The 27,919-nt window shown below is 35.9% G+C and overlaps 1 protein-coding gene across 1 annotated transcript; it reads left to right on the forward strand.

Annotated features, from left to right (window-relative positions):
• The first annotated feature begins 151 nt into the window (after nucleotides 1-151).
• mapk8ip1a (mitogen-activated protein kinase 8 interacting protein 1a) lies at nucleotides 152-27,632 on the forward strand. Its single transcript, XM_051100003.1, is given in 13 exon segments — nucleotides 152-368; nucleotides 1,227-1,338; nucleotides 11,164-11,214; nucleotides 11,216-11,476; nucleotides 16,518-16,599; nucleotides 19,166-20,161; nucleotides 21,202-21,274; nucleotides 21,639-21,808; nucleotides 24,172-24,275; nucleotides 24,396-24,512; nucleotides 25,019-25,089; nucleotides 25,604-25,702; nucleotides 27,527-27,632. Coding segments are annotated over 13 exon segments (2,280 nt in total). The 5' UTR covers nucleotides 152-297; the 3' UTR covers nucleotides 27,600-27,632.
• Nucleotides 27,633-27,919: the final 287 nt, after the last annotated feature.

Below are 27,919 nucleotides of genomic sequence, written 5' to 3' on the forward strand. Positions count from 1 at the left end.
CCCTTTCTCTCTCTCTCCCTCAGTCATCCGCTGCTGACTTTAATGGCTCCATTGAAGGACACACGCAGAGCAGAGCAAGGAGTGTCAGGGGTGTACAGTAGGATGTTTTCCAGGGGAAGTGAGGACATCCACCACAGCTTCCCGTGGCTGATGTAACCCCCCTCCCCGAGGACCCTCGTGGAGGACGCTTCTGTGTGGAGTGCCGGACGGCTGCTTGAGAAAGAAAGTGGCATAATTGTCGGCTCCATCGATTTCCCCCTCAAGAAGGGTCCAGTGGCATCCCGCCCTGCCCCGCAGATGGTGCTCAGCCTGGCCATGGACTCCAGAGAGGATGGGGACAGCTGGATGGAGGAACAGTGGGAGAAATGGTACAGTGTCCCCTACATGGCCTTTTTGCGCTGCACTTAACTGACCTTGGATCAGCTTGTGTGTTCTGAAAATAGGCCAAAATGTTACTTTGGAATTTAATATGCGTATGCAGTGTTTCTAATACAAAAATAGGCTTGATTTGAGTCTTCTGCATGATACAAAATCATAACTAAAAGATAAAATAACGTCTGTGGTGTGCAAAAAGACGTTTATAGTTGTATTAGGCGCATTCGCTTGACTCGATTTGTTGTTATCATGTTAAGTTGTCTTGTTCATCTTGTTATCTGTCTGGAAATGTGGGCGGATGCACAGTTGCAGGTATATAAACAGGAAGTACTGTGATTTTTAGTATGTCTGAGTGCTTTTGAAAGCTTAAATCATCAGTAAACGCCTAGCTTGCAGATTAAGGGTACGAACACTTAAAAACAACTTTGTTTCCAAACAATAGATTCGTTAAAGATTTGTATTCGTCATTGTTTAAGGTTCATATAGTGTTAAAAGAAATAAGCATTAAGCATTTTTAAAACAGATTTTAATTTGCATAACTTGCATCATTCTCAATGTAACTTAAGTTAGTCTTTTTATTTAAATAAAATTGTAAGTTTATTAAATAGACTTGGATAACTACATCAACTACATTAAATGACTGAAATACGCTGCTTAAATAGTGTTTAAATGTGTACATTTAAAGATCTGTGTGTGATACGCCTAGAAGTTTACAGCATTGCAGTAGTTGTGAAGTTATCAGATGAGCAGGCGAGCCTTGCCCTGTTCTCTGTATGATTGTCTAACGTTGGCCTCGTGGAGGATGACGTAGTGTGTGTCACTGTCTGAGTGGGTGTGTTGGCGCTTTGCAGGTTAACCCATGACATCAGTCTGAATGAATACGAGGACGATGACCTCTCAGAAGTGACCGAAATCACGGATGAGAACGGAATCACTCTCTGCCAGCTCGACATCGACCCTAAAGTAAGTCTGTACCCTCAGATAAACTTACTGTATAGATTTTTACTCTGTTTTCATAGCTGACATTAGGGTAAATATGTTTTCATATAATCAGAAAGGTACAAAAGCTGCGACTGGGGCGATACATTTTCAAAAGGTGCACTTTAGTACCTTTTTTACCATTTAAGGGTGCATGTTTGTAACTTAAGGGTACACACTACCAGTCAAAAGTTTTTGAACGGTAGGATTTTTTATGTTTTTTAAAGACGTCTCATCTGCTCTTTAAAATGTAATTTATTCCTGTGATATCAAAGCTGAATTTTTAACATCATTATTCCAGTCACATGATCTTTCAGAAATCATTATAATGTTCTGAATTGCTGCTCAAAAAACATTTATTAATTTTATGATGCTGAAAACAGCCGAGTGGATTTCTTTTTCAAGGTTTCTTTGATGAATAGAAAGTTCAGAAGAACAGTATTTATCTGAAATGGAAATCTTTTGTAACGTTATAAATGTCTTTATTATCACTTTTGATTCATTTAAAGCATCATTGTTAAATAAAAGTATTAAATCCCCCCATATATATATATATATATATATATATATACACACATATACTGACTCCAAGCTTTTGAATTCTATAGTGTAATAAATGCAGATCTTTCTATTCATCAAAGAATCCTGAAAATTTAGCTTTGATCACAGGTAATAAATTACATTTTAAATATATTCAAATGGAAAACTAGGGAATTTTAAATAGGGTAACTTGTAATCTGTATCCTATTACACTTCCAAAGTAACCGTGCTAACACTGCTAATATGTACATTTAAAGTACTAATACACTACCAGTCAAAGGTTTTTGAACAGTAAGATTTTTTATGTTTTTCTCTTCTGCTCCCCAAGACTGCATTTATTTGACCCAAAGTACAGCAAGAACTTCGAATTTTGAAATTTTTTGAAATATTTGTACTATTTTAAACAACTTTTCTATGGAAGCCCGTTTCCACCACTGAAAAAAATTAAAAAATGGTAATTGCGACTTCTTATTTCACAATTCTGACTTTTTTTTCCCCAGAATTGTGTCATATAAACTGCAATTCTGACTTTTTTTCCTCAGAGTTATTAGATATAAATTTACAATTGTGAGTTATAGTCAGAATTGCGAGATATAAAGTCAGAATTACAAGATATAAAGTCAGAATTATGAGATATAAAGTCAGAATTGTAAGGAAAAGTCAGAATTGCAAGATATAAAGTCAGAATTGTGAGGAAAAAGTCAGAATTGTTAGATATAAACTCGCAATTCTGACTTTTTTCTCGCAATTGCGAGTTCACATCTCACATTTCTTTTTTTTTTTCTCAGAATTTTCATATTAACTTGTAATTCTGACTTTTTATCTCACAATTCTGATATAAAGATATAAACTCCCAATTGCGGATTACAGACTCGCAATTCTGATTTCCTAACTTGAGTTTATATCTTTTAAATATAGATATATTTTTCTAACCCTTTTTCACCTTTTTTTATTCAGTGGCGGAAACGGGCTTCTATAGAAAAGTTGTTTAAAATAGTACAAATATTTCAAAATATTTTAAAATTTAAAGTTCTTGCTGTACTTTGGGTCAAATAAATGCAGACTTGGTGAGCAGAAGAGAGTTCTTTAAAAACATTAAAAATTTTGGTAGTGTATTAGTACTTTAAATGTACATATTAGCAGTGTTGGGACAGTTACTTTGGAAGTGTAATAGGATACAGATTACGAGTTACCCTATTTAAAATGTAATAAACAGTGTAACTATTTCAATTACTTTAGTAATGTAACTAATTACATTTGATTACTTTTACTTTTTAATTACTTTGTTAATTTTCTAATGAACGTTTTCAACTGTTAATCATTTTCAAGCATTTAAAGCAGGCTGGGTTAACCCTACTGCACAATAGTACTCAGCTCTGATTACTGTCAGACTTTCAAACCCTTCATCACTTGAATTAAGATTATAATAATTTAGCACTGGAATGCATTTTTATCACTTGACATTGCAGCTCTCAGACAGATTGTAGTCTAAAGCTTTCAGCGAATGAACATGGATTGATGAACAAAAGAACCAATCAAAAGCATCAGAATAGCATCGCTTTACTAAATGCCCTTTAAATGGAAAGAGGCTTCATGCACATCAAAAACAGGCAAAGCAACAAAATGTTGAATAATCAACATATCCTAGCTATTTACAAAAAATATTCAGATGTAACCCCCTTTGTAATCGTTAACATTTTTATAAGTAACTAATTTAATTACATTTTTCACTTTTACATTTTTTTCAGTAGCTGTAACTGATTAGTTATATTTATTTTGCATATTACACTGCACATTAGCACAGAAATGGCGCATATTAGTATTTTTTGAAAAGGTACTGCCCCAGTGACAGACTTTGTACCCTGTTTCTGAGAGGGTACCATTTATTTAGGGTATTTTAATTTAAATATATTTATAAATATATTTACTTGTGTATTTAAGCAATATATGTGTATGTAATTTTTTATCTTTTCAGTATTTTTTTTTTTTTTTTTTTTTTTTTTTTTTATTTTATTTTGGTATATTTGCTCAGGGTTTACTGTTTTCGGGAGGTGTGCCAAAGCACCACCTGTACATGCCTATACGGGTTAATTAACATCTGCTCTGAGCCTGTAGTTAATCTCCTGTGGGCTAAAATCCAGGTATGAACTTACAACTCACTACAATCTACTAGTTCCTGAGTCAAACGTTACACTTAAAGGTGACATATCATGAAAATCAGACTTTTTCTGTGTTTAAGTGCTATAATCGCAACCCAGAAAACATTAAAAAGACAATCCAGTAACTTTCTTCAGCAAGCTTGTGGAAAAACGAGCGTGTCAGATTTCGCACCCCCCATGACATGGGGGGAAACTTATAATAATATTACCACCTCTTTTGCACGTTTCCACCCACGGTGCCGTCATTTAGTTTTTGCAAGCGACAATGGTGCAAAAGTTTGAGCAAAGCATGCTAACTGTTCTGTCACTGGCTGCACAGACGAGCACAGAACACTATTTAGACTCCCAGCCTCAGATGAGAGACAAATATAAACATGCGATTTCTTTCCCAGCTGTTTACCTTCACTACATAACCGACTGTTCTTGTAACTCCTGTGTGTTTTTAACATAAGCTTCTGTGCATTTGACAGTTTAAGCGCAATAAGACATGAAAGAGGACTTCGTTTTGTACTCACATGTTGTTTGACAGCCGCTTTCTGTGCAGAAATGTGTGCACTCAGAAAACCCTATATTTAAAGGGGTCATCGGATGCCCATTTACCACAAGTTGATATAATTCCTTAGGGTCTTAATGAAAATTCTCAATGGTTGTGTAAAACAACACCCTTTTTACCTCGCCAAAATCAGCTCTGCAAAAATCATCCAATTCTGGTTGAGGCTGCATTAAATGCAAATGAGCTCTGCTCGCCCCGCCCCTCTCTTCTCTCTGTGGAGTGACGAGCATGTTTACTTTAGCCGCGTTTAGCCGCTAAACTTGCTAACTAGCACATTATTAGGAAAGGCGATCGCAAAGATTCATAAAAAAAACCTTATACTTCCTTCTGCTGTAAGTGAAGCTGGATCACAAATGATTTGCGCAAACATAGACGGATATATGTCGATCGGGAGGCGCATTCCCTTCACAAACAAACGTAATCTACTGCATCTTCAGCGGCTCAGATGTCGGGAGTAAATGATGACCACTACGTTCATTATTACATCCAGCAACACAACACCTCAATCGCTCAATTCTTGTGTAACTTACATCCCTGCTCCAGCATCAAAACATGGAGGTTGGACTGTTACAACTGATTTTAGGTAAGACACTAATGTCAATCAATTATCGTGGGAGCGGCCTCTGTGGGTGTGACACCACAACGACAGGCATCTGAGAATGGCTCGATTTGAAAAAGGGGATATTATTTTTACAGATGAATTAAAAACCACTGCATGGATTTTTTACATTATAGGGTAGATTTGTACATACACTGCCAACACACATTAATGTTCAAACAACATGTAAAAGTGAACTTAGCATCCGATGACCCCTTTAAGTTTAAACTAATATGGTTTAAAATGCATAAACATGATAATCAAAACCAAACAGATGTTTTTGGCAGAGTATCTGACGTACAAGCTGTGTGGGCACAGCCCTATTCTGGAAAAGGGGGTGGGGAGCAGCATTTCATTTATATTTAAAGAGACATGCGCGAAAACAGCGTGTTTCTGTTTCCACTCAAAATAGGCATTTTCAAAATGATATAATAAATGATCTGGTAGGGCTGCACGATAAATCGAAATGAATCTGGTGTATCTGGTGGGTACTTTGACCTGAAACTTCACATTCTGGGGAGAGACTTATATTACAGAAGATAATGGTTGGTAAACATCAGCCGCTAACTCTCAAGAGCAGCTTGAACATTCTGTGAAACAGCTCCTTTTGCTTTTTATGAACAAAACAAGTCCAACAGGTTTAAAATGCCATAAGGGTGAGTAAATAATGACCAAAGTTAACATTTGCATGACTATCCCTTCCATTTTTGGCCTGCTTTGTGTCTTCCCTTAATTAAAATGTATTTAAAGAGTATGATTAGAGTTAGACTATAGTAATCAGAGATATTTTCATTCAAAAGCAGTAGCCATCAACAGGCGGTCCCCACCACAAAGTAAAACGTGTATGTGTGGTTTCTATATCTCTCCACCCTAAAACCAAACAGTCACTTATCTTTCCATGAGACACAGTCTGGAGCTGAATGAGGAATCATCTGACGGTGCAGAGCTCAGCGAGCTGTTTACCCCACAGCAAAAATAGATTTCTAGGTCAAAGGCACATCATCTGTTTCCATGAATATGTGTAGAGATTGAGTTTTCAGAGATTTCAGTATTCATATGAGTATGAGTGAGTGAGGTCGCAAGAGGCTGTTGTTTTCAGAGCCAATTAGCATAACAGTCAATTAGCATTAGCATTAGACATGAACACCGAGGGAAGATGTCAAAGTCAATCACATCTGACTGTTTATCATCATTTAACCACTTAAAAATCCCTCACGTTTTATGTGATTATTAGCATACTGTAAGCGTTTATGCTAGGAAACAAGGCAGTTTAGCTTAACTGAACATTATTAATTCTCTGTGGTAATGCCAATCACATCTGATTATCATATTTTAATGTAAACAAAATACAAAATATCATCTAATGGTTTAACATGGATATCATTGTCTGACCGCTTAAAATCCCTAATTTATTATTTTACAAACTGTTTATGTGATAATTAGCATTTTAATGTTAATGACAAGAAGGCAGTTTAGCATAACAGCTTTGACAATTCAAAACATGCACATCAGAATCATGATTGTCTGACAACTTAAAAAAATATCTTGTTTATGATTTCACCGCCCTTTTAGTGCATTGATTAGCATTATGACATAAGAAAGTATGTGCTGAAAGATAAGATTCAGCGTAATTGGCTTTTACAGAATTTATAACGTTCAATCACATCTGACTGTTCGTCGTGTAAACCACTTAAAAACCCCTCATTTATAACTTAAGAACTTTTTATGTGATTATTAGCATTATACTATAAGTGATTATGCTAGGAGGCAGTTTAGCTTAACAACATTATAAATTCTCTGTCTTAATGCCAGTCACATCTGTCATATTATAATCTGACCTCTTGAACGTAAACAAAAAATTTCACAACCTCTTATGCGATAGTTAGCATCATAGCATAAGCGTTCATGCTAAGAAAAGCTGTTTTTGAAGACAGGACATTTAGCGTAATTGGGTTGACGGAGAAAAATTAGTCAGACACATCTGACTGTTGAGCATCATTTAACCACTTTAAAATCCCTCATTTATAATTTCACAACTTTTAGCATCATACTAAATGATTATGCTAGGAAATAAGGCAGGTTAGCTGAACATTATAAATTCTCTGTTAATGCCAGTCACATCTGACTGTTTGTCATATAATCTGACCTCTTAATTGTAAACAAAAATACCTTATTTATGATTTCACACCCTTTTTTATGCAATAGTTATCATCGTAAGTGTTTATGCTAAGAAAAGCTGTGTTCAATAAGGCGGTTTAGTGTAACTGGTTTGACAGAGAATTTAAATAGACATTCAGTCTAATCTGATGGTTTAACATGTATATCATCATCTGACCGCTTAAATCCCTAATTTATGATTTTACAACCTTTTTCTGTGATAATTAGCATTGTAAATGTTTATGCTAAAAAAAAGTAGCGTTTAATGACAAGAAGGCAGTTTAGCATAACGACTTTCATGATTATCATCATGTCCACTTAAAAATCACTCATTTATGATATCACAACCTTTTTAATGTAGATAATTAGATAACTGTAATTTAGCTTAACTGAACATGATGAATTCTCACTGTGTTAATGCTAGAGGATTAATAAGTTCGGTTACATCTGATGGTTTAACATTGATTTCACCGCTTAAAACCCTGGTGAAAAAACAGCATATGCTGGTAGGTATGTTTTGATGCTGGTTTAAGATGGTCCTTAGCTGGTTTATGCTGGTTCTTGACCAGCATAAACCAGCAAAGGACCAGCTTAAACCAGCATCAAAACATAACTACCAGCATACACTGTAAAAAACAATTTGTTGAGTCAACTTAAAATAATTTGTAACCTGGCTGCCTTAAAACTTTAAGTTCAGTCAACTCAAAAAAAGTGTATTCAACTTGAAATGTTAAATTATACTGAATGACAACTTAGATATTTGAGTTGAATCAACTTAAAATTTTAAGGCAGCTGGGTTACTTACCCATCTGTTAAGTTTAGCAAACACAAATATCTAAGTTGTTACTTAGTACAACTTAACATTTCAAGTTGACTAAACTTATTTTAGTTGACTGAACTTAAAATTTTAAGGCAGCAGGGTAACAAATTATTTTAAGCTGACTCAACAAATTGTGTTTTTTTATTTTTTACAGTGTATGCTGTTTTTTTCACCAGGGAAATCTCTAATTTATGATTTTACAAACTTTTTCTGTGGTAATTAGCATCGTAAGTGTTTATGCTAATAAAAGTGGCATTTAATGACAAGAATTATCATCTGTCCATTTGAAAATCACTCATTAATGATGAATCACAACCTTTTTAAAGTGATAATTAGCACTGACAAAATAGCAATTTAGCTTAACTGAACATGACGAATTCTCAATGTATTAATGCTAATCACATCTGACCGTTTATCATATTTTAATCTGACCTCTTAAATGTAAACAAAAATATCTCCTATATGATTTCACAACCTCTTTCATGTGCTAGTTAGCAATATAGCATAAGTGTTTATGCTAAGAAAAGCTGTTTGAAGAAAATAAGGCGGTTTAGGGTAATTTGTTTGACAGAGAGAAATTAAAAATTTAGTCACATCTGATGCTTTAACATGGATATTATTGTCTGACTGCTTAAAAAACCTAATTTATGATTTCACAGCCTTTTTATGTAATAATTAGCATCATAAGTGTTTATGCTAAGAAAAGTAGCATTTAATGACAAGGCAGTTTAGCATAACGACAATAAGGTGATTTAGTGTGATTGGTTTGACAGACAGAATTTCTAAGTTCAGTTACATTTGATGGTATAACATGTATATCATCATCTGACCGCTTGAACAGAAATCCCCAATTTATGATTTCACGACCTTTTTCTGTGGTAATTAGCATTGTGTTTATGCTAACAAAAGTGGCATTTAATGACAAGAATCATCATCTGTCGACTCAAAAATCACTCATTTATGATATCACAACCTTTTAAATGTGATAATTAGCATCGACAAAAGAGCAAATTAGCTTAACTGAACATGCTGAATTCTCAGTGCGTTAATGATAATCACATCTGACCATTATCATATTTTAATCTGATGATTTCACAACCTCTTTTATGTGCTAGTTAGCTATAGCATAAGTGTTTATGCTAAGAAAAGCTGTGTTTGAAGAAAATAAGGCGGTTTAGCGTTGTTTGACAGAGAGAAATTAAAAGTTCAGTCACATCTGATGGTTTAAAGTCCACTTCCAGACCAAAAATTGACAGATAATGTACTCACCCCTTTGTCATCCAAGATGTTCATATCTTTCTTTCTTCAGTCGTAAAGAAATGATGTTTTTTGAAGAAAACATTTCAGGATTTTTCTCCATATAATGGACTGATATGGTGCCCCAAGTTTGAACTTCCAAAATGTATTTTAAATGCGGCTTCAAACGATCCTAAATCAGTTGTAAATGATCCCAGCCAAGGAAGAGGGGTCTTATCTAGCAAAACAATTGGTTATTTTCATAAAAATAATACTTTTTATATACTTCTTAATGTCAAAGGCTCGTCTCGCTCTTCCTGGACTGTTTTTGTTCCGGTTCATGACAGTTAGGGTATGTTGAAAAACTCCCATCTCATGTTCTCCCTCAATTTCAAAATGGTCCTATATTGCAGTTTTACCTTTTTTGTTAAGGGTGTTTGATCTTCTTTGCATGTTCACTTTGCAAAGACTGGGTCGGTACTTCTGCAGTGATGTAGGGTGATTTTGAAATGATTTTTGAAGTTGAGGGAGAAAATACGATTTAGAAGATTTTGAGAAGATACGAGTTTTTCGACATACCCTAACTGTCTTGAGCCAGAATACACAGAGTTCAGGGAGAGTAAGACAAGATGAGCGTTTGAGATTAAAAAGTATTTAAATTGTAAAAAGTTTTTTTAAATGAAAATAGCTGATCGTTTCGCTACATAAGACCCTTTTTCCTCTGTTGGAATCGTTTACAACCGCAATTGGGGATCATTTGAAACGCATTTAAACTGCATTTTGGAAGTTCAAAATTGGGCACCAAAAAACATAATTTCTTTACGACTGAAGAAAGAAAGATATGAAAATCTTGGATGACAAGGGGGTGAGTACATTATCTGTAAATTTTTGTTGTGGAAGTGGACTTCTCATTTAATATGGACATTATTGTCTGTCCGCTTAAAAAAAAAATTAACGTAAACGTAATCTACGATTTCACAAACTTTTTATGTAATTGCGTTTAATGACAAGAAGGCAGTTTAGCATAACACACAGAGAGAGACAGAGAGAAATCAAAACATGTTAAATCAGATGATTTATCATGATTATCATCATCTGAAATCACTCATTTATGATATCACAATCTTTTGAATGTGATAATTAGCATTGTGTTTATGCTAAGAAAAGCTGCGTTTCAAGACAAAAAGGTGGTAGTTTAGCATAATGGCTTTGACACACAATTCAAAACATGTTCAGTCACAGCAAACAATTCATCATTATCATCGTCTGACCACTTAAATGATTTCACCAGGCTTTTAGTGCACTGGTTAGCATTATGACACAAGAGTCAAAGCTAAGAAAATCTGTGCTGAAAGACAATTGGCTTTGACATAATTTAAACATGTTCAATCACATTTGACCTTTTAGCATGGATATCATTATCCAACCACTTAAACAAAAATCCTTCATTTTTGAATTCACAGCCTTTTAATGCAATAATTGGCATAGTGAAGAGTTGCATTTAAAGACAATGAGGCAGCTTAGTGTAATTAAACATGTTATAATCTCTCTCCTTGTCATTTCTGGGTGTGTTTATTTTGCTTATGTCGTGTGACACGCCTCATTGTTCTCTGGGATTGAATTAGCTTTCCTTACAGCAGGAAGGGAGCCACAGGCTGATGTCATCAGCGCTCTCCGATTGGCCGGCTGCGTCTGACTGCAGCTCCTTTGCTCTCGCCTCTAAAGCTCTGCTGCCTGCTCTTCCCAGGATCACATGACTCAGCCGACCAATGGCACGCCGAGGAGCGGCCGGAGGAGGGGGGGTGGTGGAGCTGCAGACGGAGATGCTCCACTTGGACCTGATTGATGCAGAGGGAGGAATCTTGGAAGAAGAGGAGGAAGAGGAGAACGCCAGGCGGCCGGTTGATGCCGTCGATGACAACCACAAGGAAGAGCAGGGCGCAGGGCCGCCTGTCACTCAGCCTCAGCTAAAGGATTTCATCGCTGCCGTCGCCATGGATACATACCGGCCCAAGAGACCCACCACCCTGAATCTTTTCCCGCAAGTGCCAAGGACTCAGGTGAGACGGACTGTTTTGGCAGCGGCCTTTGGTCTTTAAGAGGCTTGTGATTAGGTCCCAAACAGATGGACGGGGATTAGAAATTGTTTTACAGTAAAAGTGATCATTTCCATACTGCACAAACAGGATCTCGAGCGATCGTGTCATTCCCCTGGAGGGATGGCGTGTATTTTCAGCGCGTATGTAAATCGGTGGTATGTAGCGGTCGGGTTTCTTTGATACTCCCGGCCGGTGATGCTGATGACGTTTCCTGTTTGTGAGCTCCCGCTCGGCCCACCTGCTATGAATCACTGCTGTCCGCCCTCCGTGTGTAATGCAATCCGACAAGAACGAGAGAGAGTGGATCGTTACTGTTGACCTGTGAGGGTCAAACAGCAGGGGCGGCACTTTAATGGGGTGATTTGAACAAAATATAACGAGGTGGGAGTAAAAACTCTGTTTTTTGGATGCCATATGTGGTGCTGTTTTTGAAAGGGTTGTGATTGACATTTTAGAGCAAGCTACTGTACTTGTTGATCTATGTATCATATTACAATAGACCAGGGCATGTTGTCACTGTTTATACCCCTGGGGGTATTTGTTGGCTACATTATCAAGATAGTTAACATTTCCACTATTATTGTCCTGGAAAAAGGATGGTTTTCCAGTGGAACTGGGCTACTTTAACACTGTTGCCGTGGGTTATTTTTCATGTCATGGGTTTAAGCGACCCCAATAACGTCATATTTAGCCCCTGGAATGCGAATTGCGGGCAACTTGCCAAAAAACGTGTTTTTAAACCCCCCGGACCTGATTTTTTACAAGGGGCTCCCCTCAAAACGTGATTGGGGTAGTTTTGGGCTAGTTTTGAGTACCAATTGGGTGAGTTATGTTGTGAAAACCTGGCAACCCTGGAGTTTTATCATGTTCAGTAATATGATGATAATGGAATTTAGTGGTGACAATTAAGCCCTGATTTTTTTTTATGCATTTCTGGAGCACTTAAATGAGGTGTTATGTGACAAACCATTTTGAGCTTCTTAATTAACTACTATTTGGCTTACAATTTGGTTGCCCTTAATATTAAATGCCTTAGTTTATTAAATTTTACAAAACACACAAGCGGTGATAATCACAGACATTATAAATCTAATAAAAAGTGATAATATTTTCTGTGTTATAAGTTTATTTACTGTGCATAATATTAACTGGTGTTGTTAAATCAAAGTAAAGCTATTAAAAATAGTTTCTGGTAATTAAAATAAAGCCAAAATAAAATAAATGTTAGATTTAAAAAAACAAAAACAAAAACAACAAATAAAATTTGAACTGTAGCCTAGGCAGCTAACCAAAATAAAGAAAGTTGTTGTTGTTTTTTTTACATAATATTATATGTGTCTAGTGTGTATATTTGTAATGTATATATAAATTCACACACGGTATATATTTTTAAAACTATTTACATGTATATATTTAGATTCATATAATTTATATTATATATAAATATTAGGGCTGTCAAATGATTATATATTATGATTATATATTAACTACAAATATTTTAGATTTACATATAAAATATTTATATTTATATACAATCGAAATTATGTACAAGTGTATATATACATAAAATATATATTTTTAATATATGTATGTGTATGTAATACATGTATGTGTGTGTATTTATAATAAATATACAGAGTAAACACACATATAGTATGTAAACATTGCCTTTTATTTTGGATGTGATTAATCACGATTAATTGTTTGACAGCCCTATTTAATATATTTCATAAACAACATATTTTTCTTAAATATAACCATGCATGTGTGTGCATTTATATATAACAAATATACACAGTACACACTCATATTTCATGTAAACAAAAACTTATTTTGGATGTGATTAATCATGATTAATCATTTGTCAGCACTAAATATAATATATTTAGTTAATATAATATATAAACAATTACTAGTAATAATATTAAAAAAAAAAAATTAAATACTACCATAATATAGGTAATATAGCTGGGGTGCACATAAGTGGTCTGCGACCAAAATAAGAAAATGCGTTGTGTAAATAAGTTCAGAGTGCGCATTTGCGTACCGACATGGTTGACAGCTGTTAATGCACAATTACCATTTTAGATTGACATACTGTAATACTGTATAAGATTTCTATTTGAATTAAAAGCATAATTATATGCTATTCGCTGCCATTTTCAAAGCGCAATGCAAAAATTTGACATTTAATTTACTGACGCTCTTCACTGAACACACTTTTCAGAAGCAGGGTTGCCAGGTTTTCACAATAAAATCCGCCCTATTGCTACTCAAAACTAGCCCAACTGCATTTTGTCACGTAAAGTCCAATGATATTATTATCACGATTCTTCTTTTTTTTTTTTTTTTTTTTTTTTTTTAGAGTTATATTTAGGACCAAACCCAGGTACTAAACCAGGCTAAAAAAGTTATGTGCACCACCCCAGAATATAGCCTTGTACTCTAACACTGAAATTACTTCAGTTTTTGAGAGTCTTCTTCCTCTGCATTTTGAAGTGCATCATGGGTAATGAGGCTGGCAAAACTAAATGATTTAGGTAATGGCCCAGCACTGATCTCCTGAAAAGACTTCCAAACCAGACTGTAATGAACTCAAAATGACCTTTTCAGTTTTACTGAAATAGTATTTGGTTATGTTGCTTGCTGTAATTTCCAATATTACCTTAAAATACATTTATGATCATAAAAATTCTAGAAATAATGGTTTTATGTGTTCCATATTTTCAATCTTCATCATCATTTACTCACCCTCATGTCAATCCAAACTTCTATCTTTCACAGAACACAAATAGAGATATTTTGCTGCATGTTCCAGCTGCTCCATTACATAAAAGTGACTTTATTCCAGATCAAGAAACGCATTCTTAATTTAATATAGGTCAACAATACAGGTTTGGAATGATATGAGGGTGAGTAAACAATGAAAGAATGTTCATCTCTTTAACATGTGCTGAGCTAAAAAAGGCCAATTTAACACAATGTGGTTTAATCAGGTTGTTCTGTTGTAATTGCATAACAATATTTACCATCTTACAGCATTAGTGCTGGCCAGTCCAGTGTGCCAAAATTCCCAAATCACCAGATATCCTAAAACCGATGGTCTTTATAAGTAAGACTTGCAACAGCCCACTTGTATTATATCGAATTATTTTGCCAACTGTTTTGTTATGCTGTTGACATGAAACCTCATAGTTACTTGTGTAAAAAAACAGGCTTTTGTTTGAATATTTGTGCATACTGAATCATATCCAGGTCAGCAGGCTGTTTTACGAGCATAGAAGATGGTGGATGACTGTAAATGTGCTTCCCTGTCTTTAATCTCATAATCTTGGCTTGTCGAATCTCTCTGCGTCTGCAGCATTGGCACAGCCGTTAGGCTCAAAGGGCATTTGAGGAATTAGCAAAGAGCTTTTCTACAGAAAGTGAACAGTTATTGGGTAATACAAGTAAACTGTAAGAAAGTCTGCTCTAAAAATATCTACATTGTGACAGAAATATTTCAGCTAGCAAGCTAGAGGCCTGGGTGCTGGCTGAAACCCTCAGAATCAGTGTGAAGTGCGACAACCTATTTATTGTACTTCTGTAATCTGATGCGTTTCTGAAAGAAATGGGATATTCAACCATTGAAAATGTAAATATAATGTTTTCTGGGCTTTGAACGTGGTAGTTGCATTGCTGTCTATGCAGGGTCTAGTATTTCATTCAAAAATATCTTCATTTGTGGTCTGAAGTTGACCTACGAGTTTGGAACGACAGTAGGGTGACTAATTAATCACAGAATTTTCATTTTTGGGTGAACTATCCCTCTAATACATGTCTGATATTAGTAGACCTACAGTAATAGACTGAGACTGGCTCCGATTAATAAACTGGATAGTGATGAACAGTGGAGATCGAGTTTCTCCCATCTGGTTTCTTTCCTCATATCGTTTTTAGTGTCACTAAATAGGAGTATCATATCAGCCATCTGTGTCTTCCTTCTTCGTCACGAACACTACTGTGTGTTCCCATCTACCCCCACACTTACGCACACACTGACACGCTCTCGCGCATGCCAATTCCTGCATCATCGATGGGCGCGTTGCTATGGTAACATAGGAGTGTCAGTGTTAAAGGTGCATTATAGCAGCGTGGTCAGTTGGTGAGTCAGCGACAGGAAAGAGCATTAATCTATCGCTCAGATTGCTCTTCCTGTAATTCTCTCGTTTTATGGACTGCAGTCACATATAGTTTCAGTTTCACTATAGGATATAAAAGCACCTAAAATGTGGTGACAATTAGTGATGCTGACAAAATCACGTGATTTATCCGAGATGGAGGGTTGTACACGTCTGCGTGTTTTTGTGTGAATGTTTTTACATTTTTATTTTTTTAAAAATGTAAAACCCTTTCCAGTAGTGACTGTATGATTTTGAGATCACTGAGGGACTCAAACACGATGCATTTGAATTTGAAGATCAAGGTAAATTGTATTTAATTTGTCTTCCGGGAAACATACAAGTATCTTCTGTTGTTTCCGAAGGGCTAAATGGAAAAAAGTGAAATTTAAAAAAAAATAAGAAAAAATTGGACATCTTCATTCGGTTCAAAAGTTTTCAGCCCCCGGCTCTTAATGCATCGTGTTTCCTTTTGAAGCATCAGTGAATGTTTGAACCTTTTTTTAATAGTTGTGTTTGAGTCCCTCAGTTGTCCTCAGTGTGAAAAGATGGATCTCAAAATCATACAGTCATTGTTGGAAAGGGTTTAAATATGCAAAAGATGCTGAAAAACCAAAGAATCTATCTATATATAAATATACATGACTTTTTTCCTTTTATTCTACCTTGCTATTTATGTTATTTTAAGGTTCTGTAAAGAATGCATTGTCTTCATGGTTGTGTCCAAAAAATGTTACCATGTTTAGTTTTGCTATTTTTGGTAAGTGTTTATCTCAACAATATTGACTCTGCTTTTTGTATATTGAAAAACTTAACCCTCATTCTTTTTACTTTAATCGCAGGACACAATAAATAACAATTCCTTTGGTGAGAAAGAGCGGAGGAAAGAAAAGAAAACCCATTCTTCATCACCGCACATTAAGGGTGAGTAATGGCCACTCGCACCACACAAATGAACATGTCTGAAGAATTGCTGAGACTTGAATTTTCCGATCAAGTAATTTTTCATAATCACTTTAATGCATTAGAGGAATTATCATTAGATAAAGGAAAGAAATACAAGTTGCAGGTGTATTATTGTTCATAATCGTAGGTGTTTTGTAGTATTTGCTTTCATGGAATGAAAATGTGTTTACGTGTTGTAATTAACTTAATGGGATTTTCGTCAATCTACTTACCCAGAGAGTTCATCAGATGTCACTTGTGTGTGACTCTCCTAGTATGAAAAAGGCTTGGATACCGTAAAGCTAATGTGTTTAATTTTTGCTGAAATACATTATTCTGTTTCAGCTTAATACATCAAGGAGTGTAAATACTATGGCTTTTTTCCAATTTGGATGGGTTTGGTATATACTAAAATTATATGCTTCACTGATAATAGGAAATTTGCATTTGGCATATGCAAGCATTAGCAGTGCACCTACTTATACGCCTTAGCAGTCTGTATGAAATAAAAATGTACACTCTTTTATAAACCCACGTTCATCTTTGTAATGCAAATTAAGGTATTTTTGATGAAATCCGAGGGCTTTCTGACCCTGCATAGACAGCAACACAACTGACACATTTAAGGCCCAGAAAGGTATTAAGAACATGGTTAAAGAGCAGGTCATATGGTTTTTAAAAGCGTCCTTATAATGAATTAAAGTCCCCAACAACAGGTTTAAATGCATCTACCATCTGTGTTGCCAAGTCTGCGGTTGTTTTTGTGGGTTAAAGCAACCCCAATAATGTCATACTTAGCCCCTAGAACCAGGGGAACCCAACAAAAAAAGTTGTATTTACACCCCGGAATCTGATTTTTAACAGGGAGCCCCCTCGAAACACAATTGGGCTAGTTTTGAGTAGCAATTGGGTGGGTTTTGCTGTGAAAACCTGGCAACCCTGAGCAGGAACCTATACATAAAACAATAATATAGTGCTCCAATCTGTTCTTAAAATAATGACATAAAAACATTTTGTTTAACACTTATGCAAGCAAATTTTGCCCACAGCTAAAGTTTAGCTGCTAAACTGTAAACGCATAACAAAACAATAATGGTGGTTATGTTAGCCGAGTGCTAACTTGACAAACTGATGAAACACAGTTTGTAAACCAATATATGTCTAGGTTACATTCTTCATTATTAAATTATAACAGCAACAGTCTACATTAATTGACACATTCTTAGGAAATAGTAGGTTCACAGCGAATTATCAGAACTATTTCAGCAAGGTTTACCTGGAAACCTAAAGCTGCACTAGGTATACATCACATATTAGCACAAAAAATAGACATTTTGAGCACTCACTTAGAATGTACACATCAATCTTACTTACAGGCTGTGATTTGGAGACGCTTGTTAGTCCAAATAAATTAGATTAGAAGCTAAAGAAGATAAAAGCCAAGATTAGAGAAGCCGTCCTCAACAAAAAGATGAGCACACAACAAAAGGATCAAATTGTATTGCTGTGGTATTGTGAAAAAAAATTAATTTTAACCACTGATTCTTCACATAATCATCTTTCAACAATGGAAACAAAACAAACTTGCTTTCACAGTGTAGAACACGGCGTCTTCTTGACATGATTTTAACACGCTAACTAGCGGAAGTGTTTGTGGGCCGGTCAGAGTGTTCGTATTTCACGGGCAGGCAGGGATTATGCTAATATGTCACCCAGTGACGTAGATCGGTAACAGAAGATTCGAAAAACATGACGACTCGTTAAGGCAATTCTGCGTCAACTCTTTCTTTTGAGACAATATCTTTATCTATAATGCACTTTTTTGTTTAACAACTTTGCAGACTGTTTACATTTAAGGATAGCTACATTGCAGACTGCAAAAAAATATATTTTTCAAAAACCCAGATGACCTGAGCTCAGTGGCTCAGAGCAATTCACAAGCATGTGCTGTGGTACTCTCGTGAACATGCATCAAAGAGGGACACGGAAAAGAAATTGTTAAATAGTTGTTATTTTTGTTTTCTTTGCACACAAATAGTATTCTCATAGCTTCGTAGCATTACGGTTGAACCACTGATGTCACATGGACTACTTTAACGATGTCCTTACTATCTTTCTGGGCCTTGATTGTGTCAGTTGCGTTGCTGTCTATGCAGGGTCAGAAAGCTTTCAGATTTCATCAAAAATATCTTAATTTGTGTTCCAAAGATGAATGAAGGTTGACATGAGACAAGTTTTGATCTCATATTATGTGATGGCACCTTCCTTAAGATGAAAGATTACACACTTCACCCTCAAAAATAATTAATTCCAATGGCATTGAGCTTTAGAAGAAAAAACTACATACACTGAATTAAAAAATACATTTGCTTTCTATATTGGTTTAAAAGTCATCAGGGTTCATTACTTCCTGTGCCGAGTAAAACTTAGCATTTTGTGTGGCTTTAACTGTGGCATTAACTACCATTTTTACATAATCCTATTCAGATGTTTTTCTCCATTAGGCTTATTGCCTAATGTATAATCTTCTGTGTGTGTGAAACAGGAGATCCGGTGGCCAAACCTGAGCAGGTTAACCTGACCGACGGGGACAAAGTTCAAGCCAGGGCTGACACCAAACCACGGGGCCCTGCCTCCTCTACGAATAAAGCCTCAGCCTTTCACACCAAGAAGAAGGACAAGTTGTCAGAGTCTTTGAACAACCCCAATGCAGTGGCGCCCCTCACACAGGCAGTCATGAGGGGAAAATCCACAGAAGTGACCCTGATAGAGGGTGTCATTGACATCCCGAACATTTGCAAGGAAAAAGCCCGGTATCACACCGTCAACGGTTATAGGGAACAAGTGCAGTATCCGGCGGAGAATGAAGGTACGTGTGAGCAGTTGATCGACAAAAACAAGGACTATCGTATTTCGGAAGGAAATGCAACAGAGGAGATCCACCTCACACCAGTCAACGGTGAACAAGAGCGACCATTTCTGTCCCAGAGCAGCGACAGCAACCGCATGTCCATTAGTTCGGACACGGAGCTTCCTCCCCTTCACTACTACCCATCGGCAGGTTGTCCGAACCCCTCCATTAGCGAGGAGGATGAGGTGTATCCACCCACTCCCCCATGCCGGACTGTCAGCCTCAGCGATGCGGGGGACGCTGGTCAGTGGGCTGAAACCCGCAAGCCTAAAGTGGTAAAAGAGGACACAGTAAAGGCGGTGGCGGTCAGCACGGATGCTTCGGGACTGACGTATGACTCTGTTAAGTACACCCTGGTGGTGGATGAGCATGCTAAGCTCGAGCTAGTGAGTATCAAGGACTGCTATAAAGGTTACGAAAGTGACAGTGACAATACAGTCTACGAGTCTGCCATTGATGAGGATGAGGAGGATCAGGAAGTGGATGAAGAAGAGGAAGAGTCGGGAGCGAGGGGCATGAGGAGAGACACTTCTGGTTTCTCTGCGGATTCCACCACAGACACCACTTCAGACATGCCCCGTTCCCGCAAGTTCATGAACGTCTTCGTGAATGGACGGTCACGTTTCTCTGGTGAGTAATTGGAGCTAATTTGGAATTTAAAACATCCTGTGATTAATTTAAAAAAAATAAATCAATTGTCTTAGCATAGGGGTTATTGCTGAATTGCACAGATCTTAAATATTGTAAGTACTCCTAAATTCGTTAGCCAGTTCTTGTGGTATTTTGGCTACTTTTGACCATGAAACACTTCCATTGTCCAAGTTTAGGAGTTTTGGCTGCCAGTATGTTACAATTTAATGTCAATTTAAACTTTCTAAAGACCATGTGTTCCCAGTAGATGATGGCTTTGTCGTAACTTGTCCTATACAGGGGTTAAACAAACAATATGTGACCCTGGACCACAAAACCAGTCATAAGGGTCAATGTTCTGAAATTGACATAGGACAATATTTGGGTGAGATAAAACTATTTGAAAATGCACAAAAATGGAGAAAATCACCTTTAAAGTTGTCCCAAAGAATTCCTTAGCAATGCTTAGCAATTACTAATCAAAAATTAAGTTTCAAAATATTTACAGTAGGAAATTTACAAAACATCTTCATTGAACATGATCTTTACTTAATACCTTAATTTTTTTTAGCATAAAAGAAAAATGGATAATTCTGACTCATACAATACATTGTTGGCTATTGCTACAAACAAACCCGTGCTACTTAAAACTGGTTTTGTGGTCCAGGGTCAGGGTCATATGCTTCAGAAAGAATATATGCCTTATACATTTACAAAAACTAGCTCTTCTTGTGAAGCTTAACATCCATTAACCTTCTATATGCAGTGGATACACCCAATAAAGGCAAGAGCGGTGTGTGAAAGGCTTAGAAAGAATGGCAAAGGGCCAAGTATTGAACCCTGCAGCACCCCTTCAGTAATACATCTGCCAAGACTTTGCAAGAACTACAGATTTTCCTCATTAATTGCTTTGCTAAAATCACACCCACCTTTTACCAGCCAGGGATCAAGATGATGAAATTCAGCCACCGGTTCTTACTGAAACGTCTCTATCCTTTGTTGTTCTTGTTGTGACAATGAACGTTTGTTCTCCCACTCAGGTGCTGAGTTTGGATTCTTCTCCTGTGTTATTAATGGAGAGGAAAGAGAACAAAGCCACAGAGCAGTGTTCAGGTAAGGATTCGATCGAATTCTTAATGCACTGTTGAGAAAAACAAGAAAAACCCTGTCCCAAATGGAACATTTAATGTGCACTTGCAGTCTTACGGACTTACAATGGCGTATCCATTAAGTCCACCGTAGGTCTCCGTCATTTTAAAGTTCAGAAGGGTGCTCGTGAGCGCCCCCCTTTGCGGCCTTCAATACGCATTTCTACCCGACAGTCAAAGCAGCATTACATCACTAAAGTGTGAACTCAGAGAAAGACCGCAAGGGTTTAGGGTGCAATTAGGGACCAAGTGACTTATAAGAGATACTAAAAAAATAACCATGCCGACTCTGCTCATGAGTGGTAAACTAAATTTTGGCTTGATTACAGGTTTATTCCTCGCCATGATGATGAGTTGGAGTTGGAGGCGGATGACCCCTTACTGGTCGAGGTGCAGGCTGAGGATCTATGGTGCGAGGCCTACAACATGCGCACTGGATCCAGAGGCATCTTCCCTGCATTTTACGCTGTCAAGGTCACAAAGGATGAACTTGTTAAAGGTAAACCTTGGCTTTGCTTTAGTATTCTAAGTATTTGAGATTTTCTGGACAGTATAACATTTTTTTTTTCACTGACAAAAATGAGACAATAATAAAATAAAACTCGTTTTAAATGACCACAACAATGACTAAAATCTACTGCCATTTTCGTCAACTAAAACAAACGAGACGAAAATGTTACTGAGGAATGATTTGGGAAGAGATTCATTCAGAACGAATCTGCTGCCTCCGTGGTTAGGAGGTTAGATGTGTATATTTGAACTGTATCACTGCCTATTGATTTATCTGGTGGGAAATAGCTAACATGCATTTGGTCATATGTTTGGTCATACGTTTGGTCATACGTTTCTCATCAAACGTTCAAAAATGTATATATCTGGGAGTAAGAGAAGAGGAGACATATGGATAAATTTGAAAAAACTCAATTCGGTCCGGTTTTCTGAGCATACACAGCGCACGAGTACTCTTTCATGTCTTGTGAACGGAGAAATACACACAAAATGATGTTGAATTGTCCTTTTGACAAGTATTCATGTAAACACATTTGGTTACGTCTTGGGTGAACGTAAACAGTTGGGAGACTATCAGACGTGTATCAGTACATTGCATGCATGCGTTCGGTTTTTTAAGGGACAGCAGCCTATTTTACTTGCTATTGTCTGTGACATTGATGTTAATCAAGCAGCAAAAGAAAGACAGATAATCACTTACTGTTCTTCACTGAATCACTTTAGTATCCTTATAAAGATTAATCTAAATTTATTTATATACATGTTATATAATTTTACTGTCAAAGCAGTAACTAAATCAGTATACTATCATCTCAAAAACATTGCAAGAATTAGATGTTTTGTTTCCAGGCAAGACTTGGAGAAACTTGTCCATGCCTTTATCACAAGCAGGGTGGATTATTGTAATGGTCTCCTCACTGGCCTTCCCAAGAAGACCATTAGACAGCTGCAGCTCATTTGGAACGCTGCTGCCAGGATTCTAAATAGAACCAGAAAATCTGAGCATATCACACCAGCCCTCAGATCTTTACACTGGCTTCCAGTTATATTTAGGATTGATTTTAAAGTACTTTTACTCATTAATAAATCACTCAATGGCCTAGGACCTAAATACATTGCAGATATGCTCACTGAATATAAACCTAACAAACCACTCAGATCATTAGGATCGAGTCAGTTAGAAATACCAAGGGTTCACACAAAACAAGGGGAATCTGCTTTTAGCTATTATGCTGCCCGCAGTTGGAATCAGGTTCCAGAAGAAATCAAACGTGCTAAAACATTAGCTACATTTAAATCTAGACTCAAAACTCATCTGTTTAGCTGTCCATTTACTGAATGAGCACTGCACTACGTCCAAACTGATGTATTTTAAATCAGTTTTTAAAGTTTTAAATTCTTTGTTTTATTGTTGTGATGATTGTTTTTCTGATTATTTTATTTCCTTTTATGTAAAGCACTTTAAATTGACACTGTAAAAAACAAAAAAACACAGTTTGTTGAGTCAGCTTAAAATAATTTGTTACCCTGCTGCCTTAAAATGTTAAGTTCAGTCAACTCAAATAAGTTTAGTCAACTTGAAATGTTAAGTTGTATTAAGTGACAACTTAGATATTTGAAAGCTGGGTAAGTAACCCAGCTGCCTTAAAATTTTAAGTTGAATCAACTTAAATATCTACGTTGTCACTTAGTATAAATTAACATTTCAAGTTAAATAAACAGTTTTAGAGTTGACTGAACTTAAAATTTTAAGGCAGCCAGGTAACAAATTATTTTAAATTGACTCAACAAATTGTTTTTTACAGTGCATTGTGTATGAAATGTGCTATATAAATAAACTTGCCTTGCCTTGCCAATATGAATATATGTCTGCTTGAAATAATGATGAATGTAGTAAAAAAGTTGTTATAAAAAATGCATAATTAGCCTATAAAACTATTAGTATTTAATTGAAAAGAAGACCATGTTCCATTTAATTTTAAAATAAAGGCATGTTGCATGTCACAGCAGTTAAATCTGTGTCTATCATGATAAAACCTTAATATCAAAATACCTATGTAATAAGTTTGTAAATTTTAGAGAAATGCTTAATAAATGCATTACACTGTAACAAAACCTATTCGATTTTAGCCAACTAAAATCTACTGTAGATTTAGTCGATTAAAAACTTATGATATATAGTCGACTAAAACTAGACTAAAACTATTCAGATGACTAAAATATGACTAAAACTAAATGGCATTTTAGTCAAAAGACTATGACTAAGACTAAATTAAAACTTGCTGTCAAAAATTAACACTGTTTGTGCATTGAGCAATAATGGCCTTCTCTGTCTACTGTGATTTTATTCAGAGGTCAAAACTGACTGGATGGACAAGTTCTGGGTAAAATTCCTTGGTTCTGTTCAAGTGCCGTATCACAAAGGGAACGACGTGCTTTGCGCTGCCATGCACAAGGTATACTAATCCGTTTCTGCATTATAATTCTGCCCTGCATTTCCACAATACATAATTAAAATGACATGATGTTGTTCATATGTAATCTGATGTTCATGTGCAATCTGATTATGTCAACAGATAGCATCAAACAGACGAACAACAATGCAGTTCAGCCCCCCTTCGCCTTGTATTCTGGAAATCAACACGAGAGGAGTGAAAATCATCGTTCAGGATGACTGTCAGACTTCTGGAAGGGTTTGTATACTGCATATTGTACTGTATAAGTTATTCAGTCAAGGCTTGAGGGTGTTTATAACCTTATTTAACCATTTCTTATATTTGAAGTTATACATATTTATCTCTCATATGAAATTTTCAACATTTTTGAAACTTTTCAATCTTGAAATATTATACTAATTTATATGATCTTATCAAAAATATTGCCTTGGCTTCATGTTGTAGCTAGATGTTGCCACCGAAAGACTATACACTCTGACGCAACACTTGCAGTCCCACAGTTATACAATGAAGCGTCTTAAGATCGAATGGTAATCTGTAGCTATAATGTGGGGGGATCTCGCCCCTTAAGCCCCTCTGAGTGAATTAGTGAGCGTGCTCAGTGATGTAAATCACAGGGTTCAGGAGTTAAGCGCACATACTGAGATCGACCTCACACCACACTGACATGATGTGCTTACACTAATGTGTTTTAATCCCAGCTGCTGATTAGACCAATCAGTCTTTCTTTTCATATTTTACAGGGTGAGAAGTGCTTTCACTTTTTTCAACTGAAAAACATCTCCTTCTGCGGGTGCCATCCGAAGAACAAGAAGTGAGTTTGAATGGAAATGCATGGTTTCTCTCAAAATGCTATTATTAGATTCTTTCTGTCCATTTCGACTAGCTCTGAAGTGAAAATAAGGGTGAATTAGTCAAATAAATTTTAAACAATCAATTATTTTTTTCATATAGTAATGTTGAAAACAGTTGTGCTGCTTAATATTTTTGCAGATATGTTTTCAGGGCTCTGGTGAATAGCAAAAGAACAGCATTTATTTGAAACAGAAATCATTTGTAATATTAGAAATGTCTTAACTGCCACATTTGATCAATTTAATGCATCCTTGCTGAATAATAAGAAGAAAAATTCAATGGCAGTGTAGATGCAGAGACTGTTTTAAGATTCTTAATCTGGGATTGAGAGTTAGTAGTCACTTACATAAAACTGTAAATACAATAACCCAATTTGTATCCATCTACAACTCCCCCTACAGGGAAAAAGAGAACATACAACGACAATACAAACACATTCTTGACAGTAAATCCTCCATCATATGTTTTTTCAGGTATTTTGGGGTAATAACAAAACATCCAGCATACCAGAGATTCGCCTGTCATGTGTTCTTCTCAGATGATACAACCACAAAGCTGGCTGAATCTATAGGGTGAGTTCTCTAGTCACTTAAAGATCCCACAAACACAATTTTCGATTTGACTTATTTTCTGTCGATACACTAACTCTTAAATTGTGGAGCATATCCTACTCATTTAACATACTGCTTTCAGCATATTGCTGTATATAAAAATACATATGTAACCCTGGACCACAAAACCAGTCTTAAGTCGCTGGGGTATATTTGTAGCAATAGCCAAAAATACATTGTATGGGTCAAAATTATTGATTTTTCTTTTATGGCAAAAATCATTAGGACATTAAGTAAAGATAATGTTCCATGAAGATATTTTGTAAAATTCCTACTGTAAATATATGAAAACTTAATTTTTGATTAGTAATATACATTCTTAAGAACTTTATTTGGACAACTTTAAAGTCCATTTTCTCAATATTTAGATTTTTTTGCACCCTCAGATTCCAGATTTTCAAATAGTTGTATCTGGACCAAATATCGTCCTATCCAAACAAACCATACATCAATTGAGCTTATTTAGCTTATTTATTCAGCTTTCAGATGATGTATAAATCTCAATTTTGAAAAACTGACCCTTATGACTGGTTTTGTGATCCAGGGTCACATATACAGTAGTATACATTTGATAATTTGCTAGGTGATGTTGCTAGTTGGTTGCAGGGCGTATCATCATTTTTCTAGTAAGCGTCTGATTGGGAAGTATAAAACTATTCATTAATATATAGTCTATTTTCCCACAAAGAGAGTTTACTTGCTTTTACTTGTATGCTTACAGATCATTTTTCCCTTAGTGAAATGAACTAAACTAGCTGGTTACAAGGTGAATCACAAGGTTACAAACTTTGATTTAAAGCCGAGAAGTATTTGAAACAAAGGTACAAGACTGTGTGGCTTTACTGAGGGAATGAGCTACAATCCCATGAAGCATTACGAATTACAATCAAATTAAAAACAATAGAAAAATATAAAACTATTGATTTAAAAATGCTGTAGTAGTTAAGTGGTTTGAGAGCATATGTAGACTGTGTACTTCTTTTGGTGCAATTTGTCGTGATTCACTGATTGGTGGAGAATTTCAAAAGAATCATGGGTAATGTAGTTTTTCACCAGGAATTCTGCTGTTAAACATGAGTGTTTTGAAAAGCATATAACAACGATTAAGGAATTCACCCAAAAATGAAAATTCTGTCATTAATTACTCACCTTCATGTTGTTGCAAACCTGTAACACCTTTGATCACCTTCAAAACACAAATTAAGATATTCTTGATGAAATCCAAGAGCTTTCTGACCCTGCATAGACAGCAACAGTCCTATCATGTTCAAAGCACAGAAAAGTAGTAAGGACATTGTTAAAATAGTCTTTATGACATCAGTGGTTCAACCCTAATATTATTAAGCTATGAGAATAGTTTTTGTGCGCGAAGAAAACAAAAATAACGACTGTATTCAACAATTTCTTCTCTTGTCTCTCTTCGACGCATGTTTACAAGAGTAACACGTCTATGCAAGGTCAGAAAGCTCTTGGATTTCATCAAAAATATCTTAATTTGTGTTCCGAAGATGAACGAAGGTCTTAAGGGTTTGGAACATTAAAAATCAACTCCAAAATGGGGAAAATTAATGGGGTTTGTACTTTCAGAACCTGACCGTTGAACTCTTATGTTAACATATGGCAGAACCCCACTTTTTGAGGCAAAAATGACTTTTGTTCTGTTCCGGAGTCAATTCTTGGAAGCATAAACAAAGACAAAACTCATTCTAGTTCTAAAATCACATCTACACCTTCCCAAAATGCAATTAAAATGCATATGGTATATAAATACTTTTGTTTTCACAGGAAAGCTTTTCAGCAGTTCTACAAAGAACATATGGAATATTCCTGTCCAACAGAAGACATCTTCCTCGAATGACCTTCAGTCTACTCGTATTTTTCCATTATCACATACTATATGAGGTGTCGCATGATGGTGGTTTTGAGCCTCTTTGTAACGTGTCATGTTGATGATATAATGTTGATGTCTATTTTAGACAAATGTTAAAATCAAAACAGATATCAGCTACAGCGCAACTACTTTCACATCGTACAGCTCGAGTATTAATGACTGGTGTAAAGCCTTACGAAGTTTAATAAAAAAAAAAAAAATGTTTGATGTGACTTGTAAAAATAACTTGTGCAAAGTTTGGTTTTGAATTCATTCGAAGCACAATGTCTGATGCATTAATGAAGGAA

The sequence above is a fragment of the Labeo rohita genome, chromosome 25 (genome assembly GCF_022985175.1).
Source record: "Labeo rohita strain BAU-BD-2019 chromosome 25, IGBB_LRoh.1.0, whole genome shotgun sequence".
Taxonomy (NCBI): domain Eukaryota; kingdom Metazoa; phylum Chordata; class Actinopteri; order Cypriniformes; family Cyprinidae; genus Labeo; species Labeo rohita.